Below are 18,246 nucleotides of genomic sequence, written 5' to 3' on the forward strand. Positions count from 1 at the left end.
CTTGTTCGTCAGAGAATACGCTCTTCTGAGGTCACCGATCCCCGGGGGCGAGACTGGTCCACTGCTATATAATCTTCCCGGCTCGGTGGATGAAACCAGCGCACTGAGATCAGCTAACGAGATAAAGCAAACATACACTGACCAAACAAACATGGTGAAGATCACTTTCCAGGCAGTTACGGCGCAGAAGCCTGAAAAAGAGATCGATGAAGACAAGATCATTATACCTCAGGCTCACGTGAGTTTGCACTCTTTTTTTGTTTTTGTGTTGTTGCATTTGTCTTGTGTCTCAGTATAGCATTAGTATACATTTTGCATATGTAATAGCTAAATAGATTAACTAAATTCGTTTAAGCTGTATTGTTTGATTTGCCTGGTCATGCATCGTCATGCCACTCGTTGGGATTTCATTTTGAACTGGTACTTCGTGACCTATTTGATTATGCATTCAAAATGTATTCAAAAGCCAGGATGTCCTTAAAATATTATGTTGCAGTTAGGTTTTTTTAATGCTACTGAATGGTTGAAAATCACTAGTGCAGTTTTTTTACGTTACTTTTTCTGGTGCAGTTACTACTAGGACACTATTCCTGACAAAAAAAGCTTATTGCACTGTAACGTCATAATAACAATGAAAAAGACCCATCATACAAGACCATCCCAGCCAGGAGATGTTGACATTACGTCACCTTGTTTGGCCACCGTAGTAGAATCACTGCACCAGTTAGTGGCGTCACGAGACTATACCACGTGGATCCCGCAGGTAGCGCCTGAGAGACTACGAGCCTGTGATTAAGAGAGGGAATCCAGGATTAATGTGTGTTGTATATCTACAGTGCACGTGATCAGAAGGCGTAGCTTTTTTGTATCAAAATTGGCATTGTGAAAAATCAGGATTAAATATTAGCAAAAAATATGGAAAAATACCAGTTTGTCCAAAGGGATTCCTGTATCCTATGAGTAAGATCCGGATCTCAGTGAATTTGAAGTGGGGTTCAGAGAGGAACTGAAAATCTCATTGTGTTACAATAGCAACTGATTACCTGCAACTTATCTGCAACATGGCATATCCCAAATCCTTGGCTCAACAGGGCTCAACCGGTATTACAACATTTTGAACCAAATGAAACAAACTGCTTTAAAGTAGATAGATAGATAGTACTGAATTAGCCTGATCATGTTATCTCCCAGTTGGCATTAAATGTCTGTGCTTGTCACAATAAGTCCTGTTCTTCTTAGCCTCCTTTCTGGACGACCTCTCAGGAGTTAAACATAATTAGATATCTGGCACACAATGGATGCCTGTCTAAGCCCCCTTATTTTTTCCCATCACACTGTTCACAATGATGACAACTTGATGACGCATCCATCGCTTCTGCACATACAAGTTTTCACCTGTTTGTTACGTCAACAGAAGAATAAGCCATGATCTAACAGGCTGTATGGATTCTGATTGGCTGCGACACTAGGCCAGGCGTCAGAGCCAATGTGTGTAGATCTATTAATGTGTCCGCCTCTGCTGAGGGACTCCTCCACGCAATTCCTCTCGCTTTGACTCCCACTGAGGGCGCGAAGGAACTAACAAATATGGAGCGTGGAAGTAGGCCTCCAAGAATAGACCCAGACGGCCACGTGCCAGCATCTTCGTCAGAGCCTGGCACAATCTGTCCCCCCTGCTTCCGCTCTCCATAGCAACAGTAGTAGTGAGAGGCAGCAGACTGTGGGTGGGCATCTGGTACGTTTCATTCCAGTACGTCCTACGTCTGTCAGATCTCCTCTCCTTACTGACGACTTTGCAACCACCTCCTGTCACAATTAACGACTGTTACGTTTTCGTCATAAAAACAGAAAACCCGACATGTTCTGTTCATCATTTTGCACCTTATGTTGTGAAAGCTTCAGGGTCCTACTAAATACCATGTAATACCATGTCAAAAGATACAGGTTAAGTTTACACATCTCTTGGCAAACTAGCGGACTTTTCTTAACCAAACTGCTCTTCTCTTCACAGGGGCAGCTGGTTCTTCCTGTCAGGCACAAAAAGCCTTTTCCAGCCGGCCTCTGCTGCCTCACCTTTGGCCTGGTGGTCTTCATGTCAGGACTGGTGCTGTCCTCTATCTATGTCTATCGCTACTACTTTATACCTCAGGTCAGTTCATGCTGGATCCCTTCTCTTAGATTGTATCTTGAACCCAGTGGCACAGACTGTTTAATGAACACAAATATAAAAAAAAAAAGATACAACCTAAAGTAAAAAACTGTCACATGCTAATTCAGCTCTATCGCGCCCCATTAGCAGATTCCGGAAGACAGCTTGTTCCACTGCCGGGTTGTCTATGAGGACTCCGTGTACGCTCCTCTGAGGGGCCGACAGGAACTCGAGGAGAATGTTGGCATTTACCTTGACGACAACTACGAGCAGATCAGTGTACCTGTGCCACACTTCGGAGGCAGTGACCCCGCCGATATCATCCACGACTTTCAGAGGGTAGGTCAATGCCTCCGTATGTTGACTGCTTTGCTCTCATTGCATTTTCTTGTCAGTGTTTCATTATAGTTTAGGTTGTAACCTTTTTTTTAAATTGATTTCAGGGCCTCACAGCTTATTACGACATTGCTTTGGACAAATGCTACATCACTGAGCTGAACACAACCTTGGTGATGCCTCCACGGAACCTGTGGGAGCTGCTCGTCAATGTCAAGGTGAGGCACACTTTCCGCTCTCTGCTGATGTGAAAGCATCGTTTGGAGATGAACGACAGCATATTCCCATCTTCCGGTGTGCAGTGTTCTCCCCACAGACCGATCGACTGAGTGATTCATTTGTGTTTGTTTGTGTTGCCACAGAGAGGGACGTACCTTCCTCAGACTTACATCATCCAGGAAGAGATGATGGTGACGGGGAGGGTGAGGAACATGAGGCAGCTGGGCCCGTTCATCCACAGACTTTGCTATGGCAAAGAAACCTACCGCCTCAGACGCCGCAATCAGCACAGACGTGAGTGCTCACATCCACTTCCTTTTTTCAGTCAACTGAATCACGGCAGTACGAGATGCTAAATGACGAGGGATGGGTCACTTCTGCTAATTTATCCCCCTCTTTCACACCAACACTAGTAAGTGTTTAGTAATGTGACCAAGCAGAAAACAACCAAAACCAAATAGAGGCTTCCTAGTGTACATTTCAGAGATTGTATCTCTACCAGCCTGATTATCATGTCAGTGTGCGTATGTGGGTGCAGCCTGGGAACTTCCTGCTAAGTGAGTCACGGGTAGTGCAGCGGACACATCCACACACTGTGGAGGAGGTAGTGATGCGCCTCAGTGATATCTCCGTCGTTGCTTTCTTTCATTGGTGTGAGAGATATGATGCAACAAGCTTCCCCTCAGTACATATAAGGACGTGATTTGTGGAGGACACGCGTAGCACGAGAAATAATATTACGACTGCAAACCTCCACTACTGAGCAGTGATCTAAATGCGTCTTCTTTTCTATTCCAGGTATTGAGAGGCGCGAGACAAAGAGGTGTCACAGCATTCGCCACTTCGAGAACACTTTTGTGGTTGAGACCGTCATATGCGACAGGTTCTAAATCTGAGGAGGAAATAACAGCCATCCAACTCTGAAAGCATACCTCTTGAATTCTTTAGGCTTTTAACTGCACTTTAAGAGCAACCGTCTGTCCAACAGTTTTACTTTTTGTTTCTAGTCTCAAGTTGGAAATGCTCTTGTTTTTGTTCATGTACGATGTTAATGTCTTTTTTTATTCACAGTCTGATGTTATAAATGTGTTTGGATATATCTGTAGCTTGTCAAGCACTGCATAAGATGTTAATGTGTGTCAGTTTGTTTCATTTACATCAGATTAAGACTTGATTTAGATTTATTTTAGAAATGTCCTTGTTGTTATTTAGTAACCCAGTGCACTGTGGGTGATGGTTTGGGTATTTTTGAAGCTGCTTGCATGGTGCACTCATCTGTTTCTTGGTTGTTTTTTAAAATTTAGTTTTGAATGTCACGAAATAGCGAAACATACCTCATGTACTTTAGACGTTTCTTTGTTGGTTTGTATCATTAATGAAGGGTGTACATAACTTTGAATGTTCCTAAGCAATATATACTGTAAATTGATTTTCTTCTGGATCTCATATTGCTACATACTGCATACATTTTTATCTGAAATCGACTTGTTTTGTCTCTTTATTTCCTTTGGCATCACACTTTCCTACTCCTTGGATATAAAGGCTTTGGACTGTAATTAGTAGCAGTGCTTTAGAGGGACAGAAGGAACCAAAGTCTGCTGTCAGAGATGCTACGCTTCGTGTTAAGGATATATGAAATATTTAGAAAGAGTGCTTTTTCGTTTCGATCACTTACTGTAGATGATATCAAAGGCTAACACTTTGTCCTGCTCTTCCTCCTCTTCACTTGGATTCTGCCTGTTGTCTTTAGCTCTCGCCAGTTCCCAATCTGTCCTATTCTGGCATTATAATCTACAATGTTAATTTGTCCAAATTTAGAAAACATTGGGGTGTCTTTCTCATGTAAAACTTGGAGCAAATAAGTCTCTGTTGAGAGACATGTGACATGTGCTCATATGTCATTGTCCTGGATACTTTATTTCATTGTACAGTCGATTCTTCTTGTAATATCTTGCTGCTTTAAGAATAAATGATCAAACTTTTGTGTGTATTGGATGTTGGATGTTAATCAACAGTGTCAGTAAATCATACACATCATGAATATGAAAATGATAGGGTAGAGTAGTTGATTGTGTGATTATTTCAACGTGTGCAGCTTCTAATAAGGCATCTAGTCTTTATAAAGTATACTAATATAAAATATCACAACTGCAGACACAATGTAACAAACTCAAAGCCCCGATCAGTTCAGTTCCTGTAATAATGTAAAGTGAGCTTTACGTTTTAGAGCAGACATCGGCCATAGAGCTAAGTGCATGTGGTATAAAATACTAACACATGTTGTTAAATCTACATAATCCACCTCCTATGGACTTTGCTCTGATAAATATCCATGTCTTTATGTTCTTGTCTGGGCTTACTTTATTTTTCAGACCACTTGCACTGAAGAACAGAAAAAGAGCAGATCAAGAATCTCCATGGCTTCATAAAAACAAATTACACTTTGAGAAAAGCAACAGAAACAGAAATTAAAACGGAAACAAAACTGAATTGAGCACAAACAGAGAAAGTCAACAAAGAGGAGGCTTGTGCAAAAGTATCGAGACACAAGTGATGCAAGTAAACCAAAACATGACGGTATCATAAAATAAAGTTTTATACTTTCATTAATACACATTAAAATCCCCTAATCGAGACTTATGAAAAACCTTCCACTGTTGCCACAACTCTGTTCAACGTGAGCAAAATAAAACAGAGAGCGGCTTAATGTACTGCGAGTGCATCTTCCTGTTTGGGTTTGGCTCTGACATTCACATCAATCAAACGTCCTCGTAAACATACTAATATCACAACAGTACACAGGTGAGGCTATTAATATCTGGCTTTAAACAATTTTAATAATATTATTGCACGTCTGAAGTTGCATTGTAAAAAATGTAATTAAAAAACTAATAAAAAGTGCATATTTATATTCATACATATTCACATATGTCATCATGACGAATAGCATGTCCTTTAATGTGTATATCGTATATTTATATTATATTATATTTATATATATAGTTGATACGGTCGAGATCAATTTAAAATCTATACAAGCAGAACATGTTTGTCACTCAGCCTCAGGCTTTATTTACATAAGAAATGTACAAGATTAACACACAAACGTCACCAAACACAAAACAAATAAAAACATCAGAATTCCCAGAATGCATGGGTTGAATACACTTTTCAAGCTATGTTCCCAGTTTTCTTAGTAATCACTGATAGATGAAGTTACTTGTCAGTAATATTTCATAATGTGCTGAACAACCAACCTAACACAATGTCAACAATTGCCATATTAATACAATGTTTTAAGTATCGGTTTGAGTTGATAACAAATCTGTTGTCAATAAGCTATTATTTATAACTAATTATCAATTAATAATAACCATATATTCATGTTTTCAGATCTCAACTGGTTGGTGTCTTGATATTAGGTAAGTCAATACTTGAATTAATATTTGAATGAATTATGTAAGTTACATTAATTTACTTACTACTTGCTTCAGTTTTGATAATTGACTTGTTCAAGTTGTCTTTTTATTTAAATCTGCATTTTATATACGAGATGCTATTGAACCACATTGGTCCAAAGTTTATTGGCGCCTTTGACTACAAAGCTCTGCAATGACTTCACTGCTTTGAAGTGAATCGTACCCCGCATCAGTTAATCGGTGTGCAGGAATGGACGACATGAAGCCATCTCACAATCTCACAATCTCCTACATTTTGGGTGTCAGGGCTCTCTGAGGTTACAGAGGCATCAATGCGGGCTTCCTGTCGCTGGACGTTAAATGAGATCACACTCAGACCCGTTACTCTTAGCGCATGCCACGCTTCACCCATCAGCTACTGGAAACAATACCGTCTCTTTTTCAGTTTCAATGCCCTGCTAAAATACATGAAGCCAGACCTCCAGCCATCCTCTGAGTACAAATATCATGTTTTACTTTAATAGTCAAGTGTGCGTTCAGACCTCTGAAGTGCTGTAGGTGGCTCTTCTTTGGCCGATCGTTGATACCCTGAAGGTATGTCTGGGGCTCCCCACCTCATGAGCGATGAAGTAGTAGCACAGAGCGTCCAGACAGCAGGTGATGTTGGACAGGCACAACGCCGTCTGTAGGAACAGGCTGATCCTCGTCTTGTTGCCGCAGTCTTGAATCACTCCTTGATGTACCTGGAACCATGTGATAGAGGACAGAGAAGCATTAGTCGGCCATTCTGCCTAATCTTACAATAACACTAGAGGCTACCCAGCAGTGTGAACTCTGTTGTGGTTGTGCAGGTTCTTATCAGGCCTTTTGAAGATGCTCTCTTTGTGCCAGGTCAACGTCAGTGATGAGCTTGAATATTTTTTTATTCATCTATTTATGTCTTGGCTCCAGGATCTTTTTTAAATGATATACAGCCTTATATATTTTGAAATATAATGGTCAAAGATGACATGTTTAATACTGAAATTAAAGGAACAGTGCATTATATGCTTCACCACTTGCTAAATTGCTGCTTTCTTTGCTTCCATGCACATATCTTTGTAACATTTAAATTGAATAAATTAAGATAAGGTGTCTGTATCTGTCTTATAGAATAGTATAACCGTAAGCGTATGGGTTTGTCATCTCTCTAACCAAACCTGGCAAAAAAATAACAACACCAACAAAAAGTCCTGATTGCATCAGTCACATTAAGCTCAGTATAAAACCAAAGGAGGAAGCACAACTTCTAACTCCAATGTAACAGCTTTTATACATTGCCGGGGCGGCATGCTCTTTATTGCATGTTCATGCATGCGAGTGTGCCCCACTGGCTAACCCATGGACAAGAAGTTGTTAAAAAATAAATATCAATGTCTACATTGTAACTGTTCTAAACCCCATTATGTGATGAAAATCTCCAGAACAGCTTCTAAAATGGACCTTAAGGTGAGCCTGTCTTCTCATTTATCTGTTACCTACTTTAACCTTCTTCATCATTTTCACTTTAGAGCTCAGTTTGCTTAAAATGAACTCGCAGTCTCTCTCACCAGGAACTGCAGGAGGATGCCCAGGTGGCTGGGGCTGAAAGGAAGCAGGAAGGCACTCAGGCTGCTGTAGATGATCTTCACACAGGCGCGGCTCTGGGCGCTGTGCTGGCCAGACCGCTGAAGCGCCCAGATGGTCTGGACCGAACAGTAAACCACCACCAACGCAGGCACCAGGAAGCCAAACACCAGCACGCAGATGATGAGCGGAGGACTCCAGCCTTTCTCTGAAAACTCGTGGAAGCAGTGCAAGTTCGTCTGCTGGGCCTCCCTGAAGCGATAGGTGGCCGAAGAGACCGCTGCCAGCACCAGCACCCAGACCCCGATGCAGGTCCCCAGGGCCAGTTTGGGTGAACGCAGTTGCTTGGCTTTGAACGGGTGGCAGATGGCCACCCATCGGTCCACAGCTATGCACATGATGGTGTAGATGCTGCCATACGTCCCACCAAAATACAGGCTTTCCAACACCGAACAGAGAGGTTGGAGGTAGGCAGGCCAGAGGTGATGGGTGGCGTTCATTTTGAAGGGAAGAGGAAAGAGGAGGAGCAGGTCCATCAGAGCCAAGCTGGTCATGTAGATAGTGGACTCCGTCCATTTACGCAGAAAGACACAGAACACCAAGAGCGCTACAACATTGAGGATGGAACCAAAGAGGAAGATGGGGATGTAGATGGACAGCTCCAAATATCTCATCAGGTGGTCCACCACTTCAAGCGAACAGTTGCTTGTCATGGTGTCGTTGCTGCTGCTGCTGCTGCAAGGGGAATAGTTTGATTTGATTTCAACAAGCTCTGTGGGGATTTCAAAATGAATCTGTCCTTCCTGTCATTACTCTTTGTTCCCACACAGAACAATATATACACCACTCTACCAAGCCATGAGAAACCTCCCCGTTGTGTGGGTTCAGAAGCTGTCGACTTGTTTCTGTATCTGCTTTCAGATGTAAACGACAAAGTCACCAAGAAAAACGTTTATCATATTAGTTTCACTCACATGCTCTGAACAGTATTTTCAATGTAAGTTTAGATTAGAAGTAATAAGTCAAGTATTGTTTGAAATACATTGGTGAATTATTTACATATTGATATTTATTGAATCAAACACAAATAAAGAGTACCATAAGGATCTGAGGCTTTAGTGATTTCAACACAATTTAATACAAAGTCTTTGGTCTCTGCAGCTGTCGCTGCAGGAAATGTGATCTTGTGAAAACCCCAAAGCTCCCTCAGTGGCAGTGTGTATAGAAGAAGTAAAATCATCCACTATCAACCATATCTTACTCACATAGATAGCGTTGGCAGACGTAGGCAGTACGTCGTTGGCCCATTCAAGTGATCCAGATCAAGGTCTTTGCTAATTAGATCAATGTCGTTCCAACTAATATCAAGTCTAAAATATTTTGCAATTCCTTTATACGTATTCCTTACATATATCGTCTAAATTTATAATATTAACAATGAAAGTCTGGCTTGTAATTAAAATAATTAAAGAAAGCGCTGTTGTGCTAACATTTAAATGCAACACTAACTCATGTACACTTTCTCATGTACATTGTGCAGTGGAAAATCTTGTTGCTCTCTTACCTCATGGATGCCAGTCTTTCAGTGGAACGTTCAGAGTGTCTGACTGTCTGCGTAGTGCCAGACACACTTCTGCTTTCTCTCACTTTGTTGTTTCATCACCACTTCCTGAGTCATGCCAAACATCATGCTTTTGTCTTTAGATGTGTATTATAGCCATTTCAAATCAGGGCAGAGGGCAGCCTGTCCAGCTACCTTTCTATGCTTTTTAAAGAGATGTGCACACACGATCACTGCAAATTACTAGAAGAGAAGATTACATTTGTAGTCGCAGCACTTCTCAGCTGGTTTCAACAGACGACATCACATCACTCCGATCCTGGCCTCTCTCCATTGGCTCCCCTGTTCGTTTAAGAATTTATTTTGAGATTTTACTGATCGTTTTCAAAGCACGTCTGGGTCTGGCCCCAAGCTACATAGAAGTATAGAAGAAATGTGACCCCGTATGAGTCAAACCGCATCGTCAGATCACCAGGTGACTGTTCCAAAGTCGGGGTTCTAACTGAAGGTGACTGTGCTTTTGCCCTCAGGGCCCCTCGTCTTTTGAACGACCTGCCTGAGAAAATCTTTTTTAAACGACGTCTTAAAACTCATCTTTACAGACTGGCTTTCATGTGAGGATTTTCATGTTATCTTTTTACTCCTTTTATTCGATTTTATTTCTACTCATGTTTATTGATTTTGTTGCATTTTCTTTTGATTTGTATTTATTGCATTGATTTGATTTGCACAGTTTAGTTTTAGTTGTATCTTGTCTATAAAGTTATTATAAGAAAATACAATAACTAGAGCTGAAACGATGAATTGTTGCCTTTTCTCTGTTTTCAGTGTAAACTGAGTATCATTTTGTTTTAACTGCTTTTTACAAAGAAAGATTTATTATTTGATTACTCAAAAAATAAGCCTCAACGCGGTAATTGAAATAATCATTAGTTGCAGCCCAAATAATAATATAAGAACAAATGATAAAAACACTTACAACATTCATACAGTCAACAAGAATAATTGGAGAAACAAGAATAAAGAGACGTAAGCTGCTCTGGGAGATGGTGCCTAGCCACAGCGGTGGTTTCTAGTCTAAATGCCAACATCAGCATGCTAACATGCTCACAATGACAGTGCTAACATGCTGATGTCATCAGGTACAATGTTTACCGTGTTGACCATTGTTGTTGACTTGAAGCTGAGACATAGAAGACACGGTGACTTAGTTTCCATCTCTTCATCATAAATAAATGTAGCAGTGATCATCTTCATAACACATGATGACTCCAGTACTGGGATTTCTATACTAGTACTGTCAATAGTGCAGGTATTGGTATGAGTGGGTCTGTAGAAATCAGTCTTCCTGTGTAAAAGTGAGACCGAAAGACGAAGCAGTCAAAGTGTTTGTTCTTTCATGTCGGTGAGAAGCTGCAAAGGCAGATTTATAGACATTGATTGGTTTGAGGGTTTCCTGGTTTCAGGTGCTGAGATGACTTCGACATATTTAAAGTTTGAGAAGATTGTTTTTCCCCCTTTTGTTCACATGTGAAATGCAAAACAGTTTAAACTTGAATCCTCGTCAGTTAGCAGATTTGTATATTTATGTGGAGTAAATTAGAAAGGTTTAGGGTAATTAGTGTGAGATAGCCTTTATTTTCCTGGAAGTGCAAATGAAGCTGGCAGCCACATTGCCACTCACTGCTGTGACTGAGGTGAGGCCAGTGGCCTCTGTTAGAGAAACGCAAATCTCTTCTAACTTTTATATATATATTCAGCGCATTAATATAGCAGCGAACAACTATTATCTATGTAAAGATGTAGTGGAGTATTGTCTACCTGAGCAGAGAATGAAGTCACTCTCCCTCCGTGTGTGTGTTGTAATCTGAGATTCTCTGTGCTTTGTTGACATAGCCGGGCTGGCTGCGCATGCCTTTTAGCACCGTTAGCTTCTAGCCGCCGGCTCAGCCATGTTGAGAGCCATGTGGAGGCAATAGATATGCTCTGAATTACGTATAGAGAACCTTTATTTGGGGTCGCCACATGCATTTGAAGAATTTCCTCCAATTAAACATGTATATCTGCAGTACACCTTTGAGCCACGCGAATGAGCTTGTACTTATAACATGGAATCTAAAATGAGAGGCTCGTGTACGTTCTGCTTGTTTAACTGATGAGAGGACATGTTAACTCTGCCTACATACATTTATTTGGTCTCATTTCTAAAGTATAAAGTAGCAATTGCAGTAGAATGGTCAGGAACATTCATTTATACACAAATTCTCTGTTATCGTGATCAATAAGACCTGTTGTGAAAGAGGTCGTGATGGTTTGTCGTTTTAAAAAAGTGGGTCCTCAGAAAAATAGTGTGGGAAACACTGCATTAAATGACATGGCTGCTTATTTTATCACTGGACTGGCGCTAAAGACTGTGTTTCATATACCTAAATGCTATCTGACAAACAAAGAAAATAAATGGTTATAACATTTAATAAATAAAAAGAATCATCTATAAATATAATTTTGTTCACTGTGTTGACTCACTGGTCGTGTGTTACACACACACACACACACACACACACACACACACACGAGTCAGACATTTGGCATCGTAATTATTGGATTTATTTATTCAACCTAATTCTCACAAAAATAATCAGGCAGTGACATTACCATGGTATGCTGAGGACTCTGAGGCGCTTAGAAAAAGATACAGTAACGTTACTAAAACAATTAAGAATCCCCTGCGAATAAAACAACAACAACAAACTACTCACTCGATTGCTAAACAAATTCATCCAGGCTCTAACTCTTTTTGCTCTACAAGTAGGAACAAACAACTTAATTACCCTGTTCACGTACAATGAGGAAGCCTTTCTAAAGTGTTTTCTTCTCATTCTGACTCTATGTTTGTAAATGGCAGAATACAAACTTGGACAACAAGGAAATATTTTAGACATGATTTGGGCTCAAGTTAAAAATCATTTGTGAAAGACTAATAAAAACCTCATTTGTATCTTGACACAGACTGACAAATAAAAGCCAACATGTGCAGAATGCTCCACATCAGAAAAGACAAACAGCCCACAAACATTAAAAACCTATTGGGCAAGACCAAGAGAAATACAAAGTGAACGACACAGACATGCTAAGATTTCCACTGGAAGAGCCAGCCAGTTTCTAACATCAAGCCTTCAGTAGCAAGTGGACATGTTTAGCAACAATTACGAGTGTCGACAGGAGGAAATCTGTAAAACGTCAGTCAAGGGACCTGCCACAATTTTCAGCATCTACAGCGAAGCGAAAGACACGACTCAGATTAAAAGAAAGAGCTGAGAGATTGAGACGAGAGGCAAAAGAGAAACATAGACATCCAAACACACACACACACACACATGCATACTAGGTGGGATGTATTGACTCTAGGAGGCGGTGAATTTCCTGAGCGTGATGACGATGAGGGCGAGAAAGACAGACGCTCCCAGGAAGACCGCTATAACAATGGCTGTGATGGCTCCTGGCCCCAGGACCCCTGCACACACACACACACACACACACACACACACACAGACACAATATTAATCATTTGAACACACACGATTGACACAGATTTGTTGCATGAAGTGTCGGGTTTTACCCTTCTCCTTGTCCAGGTCCTGAGAGTGTGTGGTGTCCTCGTAGTCGAAGGTGAAGGACTGCTCCGTCATGTCCTGGAAAGGGTCTTTGGTGGTAACGTCACTGGGTGGTTCTCCAGACATGGTGTCCTGGTTGTCTCTGGCTGTTGAGTCTGCGACTGTCTCTGCAGACCGAGAGAAAACCCCAAAAAACATGTACTACTTGTGCTTCTTTTTTAACATGGCTGATCATCTCGATGCAGTCACTTAATTCCTGCGCCGTATTGACTTTCTGCATGTTTTCTTTTGGTGTTCACTTCACTGACGACGCTCACAGCTTTGCTAATGGCTGTGTTTGACTTTTTCTTCTGGACGCGGAGGCCTCGGGGAGGCAGAGCTGCACACATGGCCCCGTCTGTAATGACCCCAACAGCCTCTCTCTGTCTCGCTGGGTTAACGGCTCGGGCCTGGGCATAAGGACGTCTTTGTAGAGGATGGACGTTTGGCCCGTTTGAGCTACAGGTAGCCTCTTGCCGTGTTTCAAGGGTCCAATCAAAGCTAGTCTATAATTGTCTAAAAAAAACCTCCTTTAACCAAGGTTCGGTTCATTATTTCAGTGGAGTAGTAGGTCTTTTTTTTTGCTTTAGCACAAACTTGCTTGAGGGAGAGGCAGTGATTTGCTGACTGTGCATGAAGCTCAGGTTGTGTACAACTGTCTCTGCCAATCAATAGTCTGTCTTCCTTCCACCCCAGATTGCCCTCTGCCATTAATCCCATCTGAGCATGAAGTTACCCTGAGACTGTTCCCTCCTCTCCAGTAGCCTGAGAAACCACCAAAATGATCATTATTGACATCTTTATAATAACTCAACAGCTGCACATCTTTCTTTTGAAATTCAGAGGAACATTTGATTTTCATGTTGTCCCCCTCCCAAAAAAAAACAACTCTTCACACACAAGCCCACCCACTCACTGATTCACATATCCCATCCTCAACTCTTCGCATACCAACATATCCAAACATATTTGCACTCAAGTTTATTTAACGCTACATATTTACTTTGTAGCCTCAGTAAACTCCTTCACCCTCACTGTCAAATAAGCTTCTTATTATCTCTCTCCGCGATCACTAAGGAACTACTGCATATGGTATAATGATGTATTATAAAGTGTTTAACGTCAGCATGTTAGCTCTGGTGTCTTCTGATATGCCCTTCTGATGCGAGTATTTTGATGCTGCCGTGTTGACTCTTGAGTCGTGTGCAGCTTCCTGTCCCGTAGCTGGCTGGAGGTTTTGGAGGCCCGGGCCTCCGGCCAGCCCAGTCATCAATGAGGCCTTCAGCCGAGCGCACAAAAGGCGGCTTGTGCGGTCACGGAGGGCGTCGGGCTGCAACCAGTAACAACCGGCCAGGCCCAAACCAGGCACCGGCTGGGCAACTGGATGTCAAACAAACTTGTTTATTAAATAGTCCCTGTGTGTAGAAGGCCGGGCCTTCTGGACAGCTTGATTTAATAAGAAGGCGAAAAATAATAACACGATGTTTCCATCGGTGTTTGTTTCCATGAGGAAGAGTTCACTCCAGCTCAATGGAATTAACATCACTGACGCCTCAAGAAAGACAAAAACATAATTCTTCTCACCTGACAGCTAGCCAGTCGGTCAGTGGCTACTTTTGTTGTCTGATGTACCGCACGGTCATATCAGATGAGCTGAAGCACACCTTCATCAACACCATCCGTCACGCTGGGTGTCCCCCTCACCTGTCTACCAATCACTTCTCTCAGTTTTCACTAATTGTTCATTACCTTTAGCTAACTAGCTGTTACAACTGTGCTTCCATTACTTTTAGATAACTTTTTCAACTCCTCTCAACTGCAACACACGATGTCAACGTGGCTCAATGAACGGCAGTTCAGTTATTGTAAATTTACTAAAGACTGGTATCACACCAAATTTGCAATCCTATTTGGCTGTTTAATTGCCTCTTCAACACATGTACGTGGGTGAATCCCAATATTACCGTTGCAAGTTTATAAGTACCCTTTGGGGTAGAAGTACCCTTTGGTTGGGAATCACTGCACTATAAGTCACACTTTTTAAAGACATGACTCCTTGTGTCAATCAAAAGCCCTCCTTCCATATACACAAGTCCAGACTCATAAAAGCCTGGCAGACTGTCGGGAAGACAGATTTCAGACTCTAAGAACACAGAAGGCCATTTGTTTGGTACCTCAAGCTTCTTCGGTCAGGATTTCACACCAGCCAGAGAGATGACAAGACGCACAAGACGGGTGTGTGAAAAGCAACCTGCCCGAGCATCGAAAACCAAACATAGCATTGTTGCTGTCGTGTGTCCTTGTTTCACCCTCCTGAAATAGGTGGCGGACGCATTTTATATTGGAAAATATTTGACATTTGACCAGCGTGTTTTTAATTTTATTCTGAAATGAGGGAAGTAGGAATGGGGTTTCAAAACTAGTGATGAACCCCTTCTCTGTATTGTAGTACAAGCCTCTGTCACTTTACCAGATGTCACGCTGGTTCAGTCACTGGGTTGGTTGGTTTCCTGTACAAACCAACCACGGATAAAATAAGAGATGGCTGCAGAGTGGACACTCAGTGTGAATTAGAACATTTCTCCTGCCTGTATTTACTGAGTCTAGTGAGGCATTGCAAATATGTTTCCACCTTACAATTGGGAAGAAAGCTGCAGGATATTATTAGAATTAGGTGTAGGCAGGTCATGGCACCTCAGTGTTAGAAACCTTGACATAGTGTTTCTTTCACAGTAGGCTTTGTAAAAGGTGACAGCCATGTTTTTTTTTTTTTCTCCACAGGACAGGGAGGACATTGTCGACCTGCTACATCCCCGTCGTCCCGCTGCCCTCTTGACCTGTGCTGTGGCCTCTGGACCCGAGCGCTGCTCTGCTGTGCCCTAAGCTTTTTTTCCAAGTTGATTTGAGAGATGTCGCAAAGAGGAGCAGAAAAAATACAGTAAGTGAAAGAACAGTGAGTGTGCTTATCTGTCAAGATAAAGCACGCATGCTGAGAACCAGGTGATGTTGGGCGTAAACACTTAAAAAAAAATGTTCACAGCTGCAGACATTAAATCTGTGCCTGCCTCTTACTACCACCACTTAAATCTCTCCACCGACATGAAATAAATTGCACACTTGTGGATGTTTCACTACCTCAAACCGATGCTACACAGAATCACTTCAACTTCACAGCGGAAGTCACAGAGGACGGCAGCTATTCACTTTCATATGAACATCAGGCACCGGGAAAGCAACTAAATCATCACGTCTGTCAAAGAGAAGCTTTCACAGCTCTCAGTCTCAACAACTGCATCATTTACACCGGGCTACAGTATCACATCACAGGCCTGTGAGAGTGTGTGTGTGTGTGTGTGTGTGTGTGTAAAAGAGGGCGAAAATGACACGTATACTCACGTCTTTGATTTGATGCCTACAGATGTCCAAACATCAGCAGATACGCAAACAACTAGAAGCTCTTTGAACATAAAACCTTAAACCTATCTGTTCTGCAATGTTCCACAGGACGAAGCATTGGGGTGCAAAAAATGATCAGCATTGATTTTAAATGACCCAATTCTTCTATAACAAGAGGCTAATGACTTCACTCAGAATTTCTTGATATAATTAGTTTTCGCCTTATTTGTTAAAGAACGATTTTCCTCACATTGCACCTTTCGTTTCAAAGGTGACATTCTTTTTCATAAATCAGACTTATCGCGTAACCACAGAAATGAAATAAAGCACATCAATCACACTCAAAAGTAGGGTTTACCTGTGTGTACAAAGGCTACCAAGAGGCTTAGGAGCACCAGGAGGAGGAATCTACAGATGCTGCTGCTGTGAACCATGGTGGCTGTGAGGGACGAGCGAAAAGACGTTCCCAAAACTCCTTGGAACTTCAAACGAGTGGCTGACCATGGAAGAGGAGCAGGAGAAGAGTCCCGGGGAGCGCAGGAGGGGGAGAGGTAGGCAGCCGAGGGGTGAGAGGAGGGGTGGGACTAGGTGTGCACAGGACTGTCTGGACAGTGTGGACTTTGTGAGCACATCATCGAAGGGCCCACCCACTCCAAACTCCTCCGGCCACATAGTTGGGTGTGAGGGGTAAACATTCGGTAGCCGCTGACCTTGGCCTGGTCACATCACGAAGGTCTCCTGCTGGACGTTTTAAGGCTTTAGTTCATCTTAAAAATTAAAAAGATGGCCGTGGTGGAGGAAGTATTGCGATCTAAAATCATCTCCCATCATGCAACTCATTAACACATGTCACTAAAGCTGTCAAATACAAGTGGTGTGTATATATTTAGAGAGATAGAGAGAGACAGCCAAAGTGTACATAAGTACAGTACTTAGAGTACTTACTTTTACTTATTTTGATGATCTGAGTGTCAATAGTGTGGTCTCAGCTAAAGAGCAGTTAGCCTGAGAAAGTAAGGGGTTGGAGTATTGCTGAGGTTTGTTTTGAGACCATCTTGAGCCACCTCATCAAAATCAGGCAAAAGGGCGCAAAGTCGGGGTGCCTTTTCCTCACCCCCCCCCCCGGCACACACCAGTCTTTATACTCAACCTTCACTTTGATCACAACTACACGTGTTAAGTTTCTTGACTAGACAGACAGGCCGTCACAGACAGAACAGCCTCTGTGGTACTTCCTGCTACAGTAGGCGTCTCCAAGACCACATTATTGCCACGATGTCTTGCACACAGACTCACAAAGTGAAAATACCAGCGTGGCTTTGACAGTGAAGGCTTTTAAATAAACGTTTCAGCTTCAGTATCGTGACCAAGTGTGTGCGCATTTAGAAATATGTTGCTTCTCATTCGAAGGGATCAGTGGGTTTCAGTTCCTCTTTATAGATTTAAAAACGTGACAAATTTAAAGTCAAATATGCACGACGACTCAAAGAGGTTGCACTTTTACTTCCTGAAAAGTTGTCAGTGTCATATTGGAGCATCTGAGCTACTGTGGGGAAAATGCATCGCATCTGCTTGACATAATGCATCTGAAAAATAGGCTTAGAGGAATTCAAAATGTTTTTCATTCATTAACATTGTGAATGCTGGTAGCTGGCTTCACTCATGCATCGATTCATTTAATTTAGACATTTCCGTCTCTTAACACTGACAACTTTTCAGGAAGTAAAAGTGCAACCTCTGAGTCGTAGTGCATATTTGACATTAAATTAGTCGCGTTTTTAAATTTAGTGCATATTTGACATTAAATTTAGTGCATATTTGACATTAAATTTAGTGCATATTTGACATTAAATTAGTCACGTTTTTAAATCTACTAAGAGGAAATGAAACCCACTGATTTATTGTAGC

The 18,246-nt window shown here is 41.8% G+C and overlaps 3 protein-coding genes across 3 annotated transcripts; 1 reads left to right on the forward strand and 2 right to left on the reverse strand.

The window, feature by feature from the left end:
* On the forward strand, positions 1-4,686 carry itm2cb (integral membrane protein 2Cb). Its single transcript, XM_076098413.1, has 6 exons — positions 1-238; positions 2,012-2,149; positions 2,297-2,488; positions 2,593-2,703; positions 2,848-2,998; positions 3,503-4,686. Exons 1-6 carry the CDS (start codon positions 152-154, stop codon positions 3,592-3,594), a joined length of 771 nt encoding a protein of 256 aa, XP_075954528.1. The 5' UTR covers positions 1-151; the 3' UTR covers positions 3,595-4,686.
* Positions 4,687-5,276: 590 nt separating this feature from the next.
* Positions 5,277-9,348, reverse strand: LOC142956524 (G-protein coupled receptor 55). The gene is made up of 3 exons (XM_076098157.1): positions 9,293-9,348; positions 7,713-8,463; positions 5,277-6,866 (listed from the first exon to the last, which is right to left on the reverse strand). Exons 1-3 carry the CDS (start codon positions 9,295-9,297, stop codon positions 6,660-6,662), a joined length of 963 nt encoding a protein of 320 aa, XP_075954272.1. The 5' UTR covers positions 9,298-9,348; the 3' UTR covers positions 5,277-6,659.
* Positions 9,349-11,882: 2,534 nt separating this feature from the next.
* Positions 11,883-18,194, reverse strand: snorc (secondary ossification center associated regulator of chondrocyte maturation). Its single transcript, XM_076097526.1, has 3 exons — positions 16,697-18,194; positions 12,909-13,070; positions 11,883-12,803 (listed from the first exon to the last, which is right to left on the reverse strand). Exons 1-3 carry the CDS (start codon positions 16,770-16,772, stop codon positions 12,694-12,696), a joined length of 348 nt encoding a protein of 115 aa, XP_075953641.1. The 5' UTR covers positions 16,773-18,194; the 3' UTR covers positions 11,883-12,693.
* Positions 18,195-18,246: the final 52 nt, after the last annotated feature.

Source organism: Anarhichas minor, unplaced genomic scaffold, assembly GCF_050575085.1.
Source record: "Anarhichas minor isolate MPS153535 unplaced genomic scaffold, ASM5057508v1 ptg000024l, whole genome shotgun sequence".
NCBI classification, from domain to species: Eukaryota; Metazoa; Chordata; class Actinopteri; order Perciformes; family Anarhichadidae; genus Anarhichas; species Anarhichas minor.

Bases quoted from the DNA above. Each gene is read 5' to 3' on its own strand.
- itm2cb (XM_076098413.1), top strand. From the start codon at position 152: ATGGTGAAGATCACTTTCCAGGCAGTTACGGCGCAGAAGCCTGAAAAA. The intron at 2,704-2,847 runs GTGAGGCACACT...GTGTTGCCACAG, and splicing joins AGCTGCTCGTCAATGTCAAG to AGAGGGACGTACCTTCCTCA. The intron at 2,999-3,502 runs GTGAGTGCTCAC...TTTCTATTCCAG, and splicing joins ACGCCGCAATCAGCACAGAC to GTATTGAGAGGCGCGAGACA.
- LOC142956524 (XM_076098157.1), bottom strand. The intron at 6,867-7,712 runs GTGAGAGAGACT...ACATGGTTCCAG, and splicing joins GCATCCTCCTGCAGTTCCTG to GTACATCAAGGAGTGATTCA.
- snorc (XM_076097526.1), bottom strand. From the start codon at position 16,772: ATGGTTCACAGCAGCAGCATCTGTAGATTCCTCCTCCTGGTGCTCCTA. The intron at 13,071-16,696 runs GTAAACCCTACT...CTCGGTCTGCAG, and splicing joins GGTAGCCTTTGTACACACAG to AGACAGTCGCAGACTCAACA. The intron at 12,804-12,908 runs GTAAAACCCGAC...GTGTGTGTGCAG, and splicing joins GGACCTGGACAAGGAGAAGG to GGGTCCTGGGGCCAGGAGCC.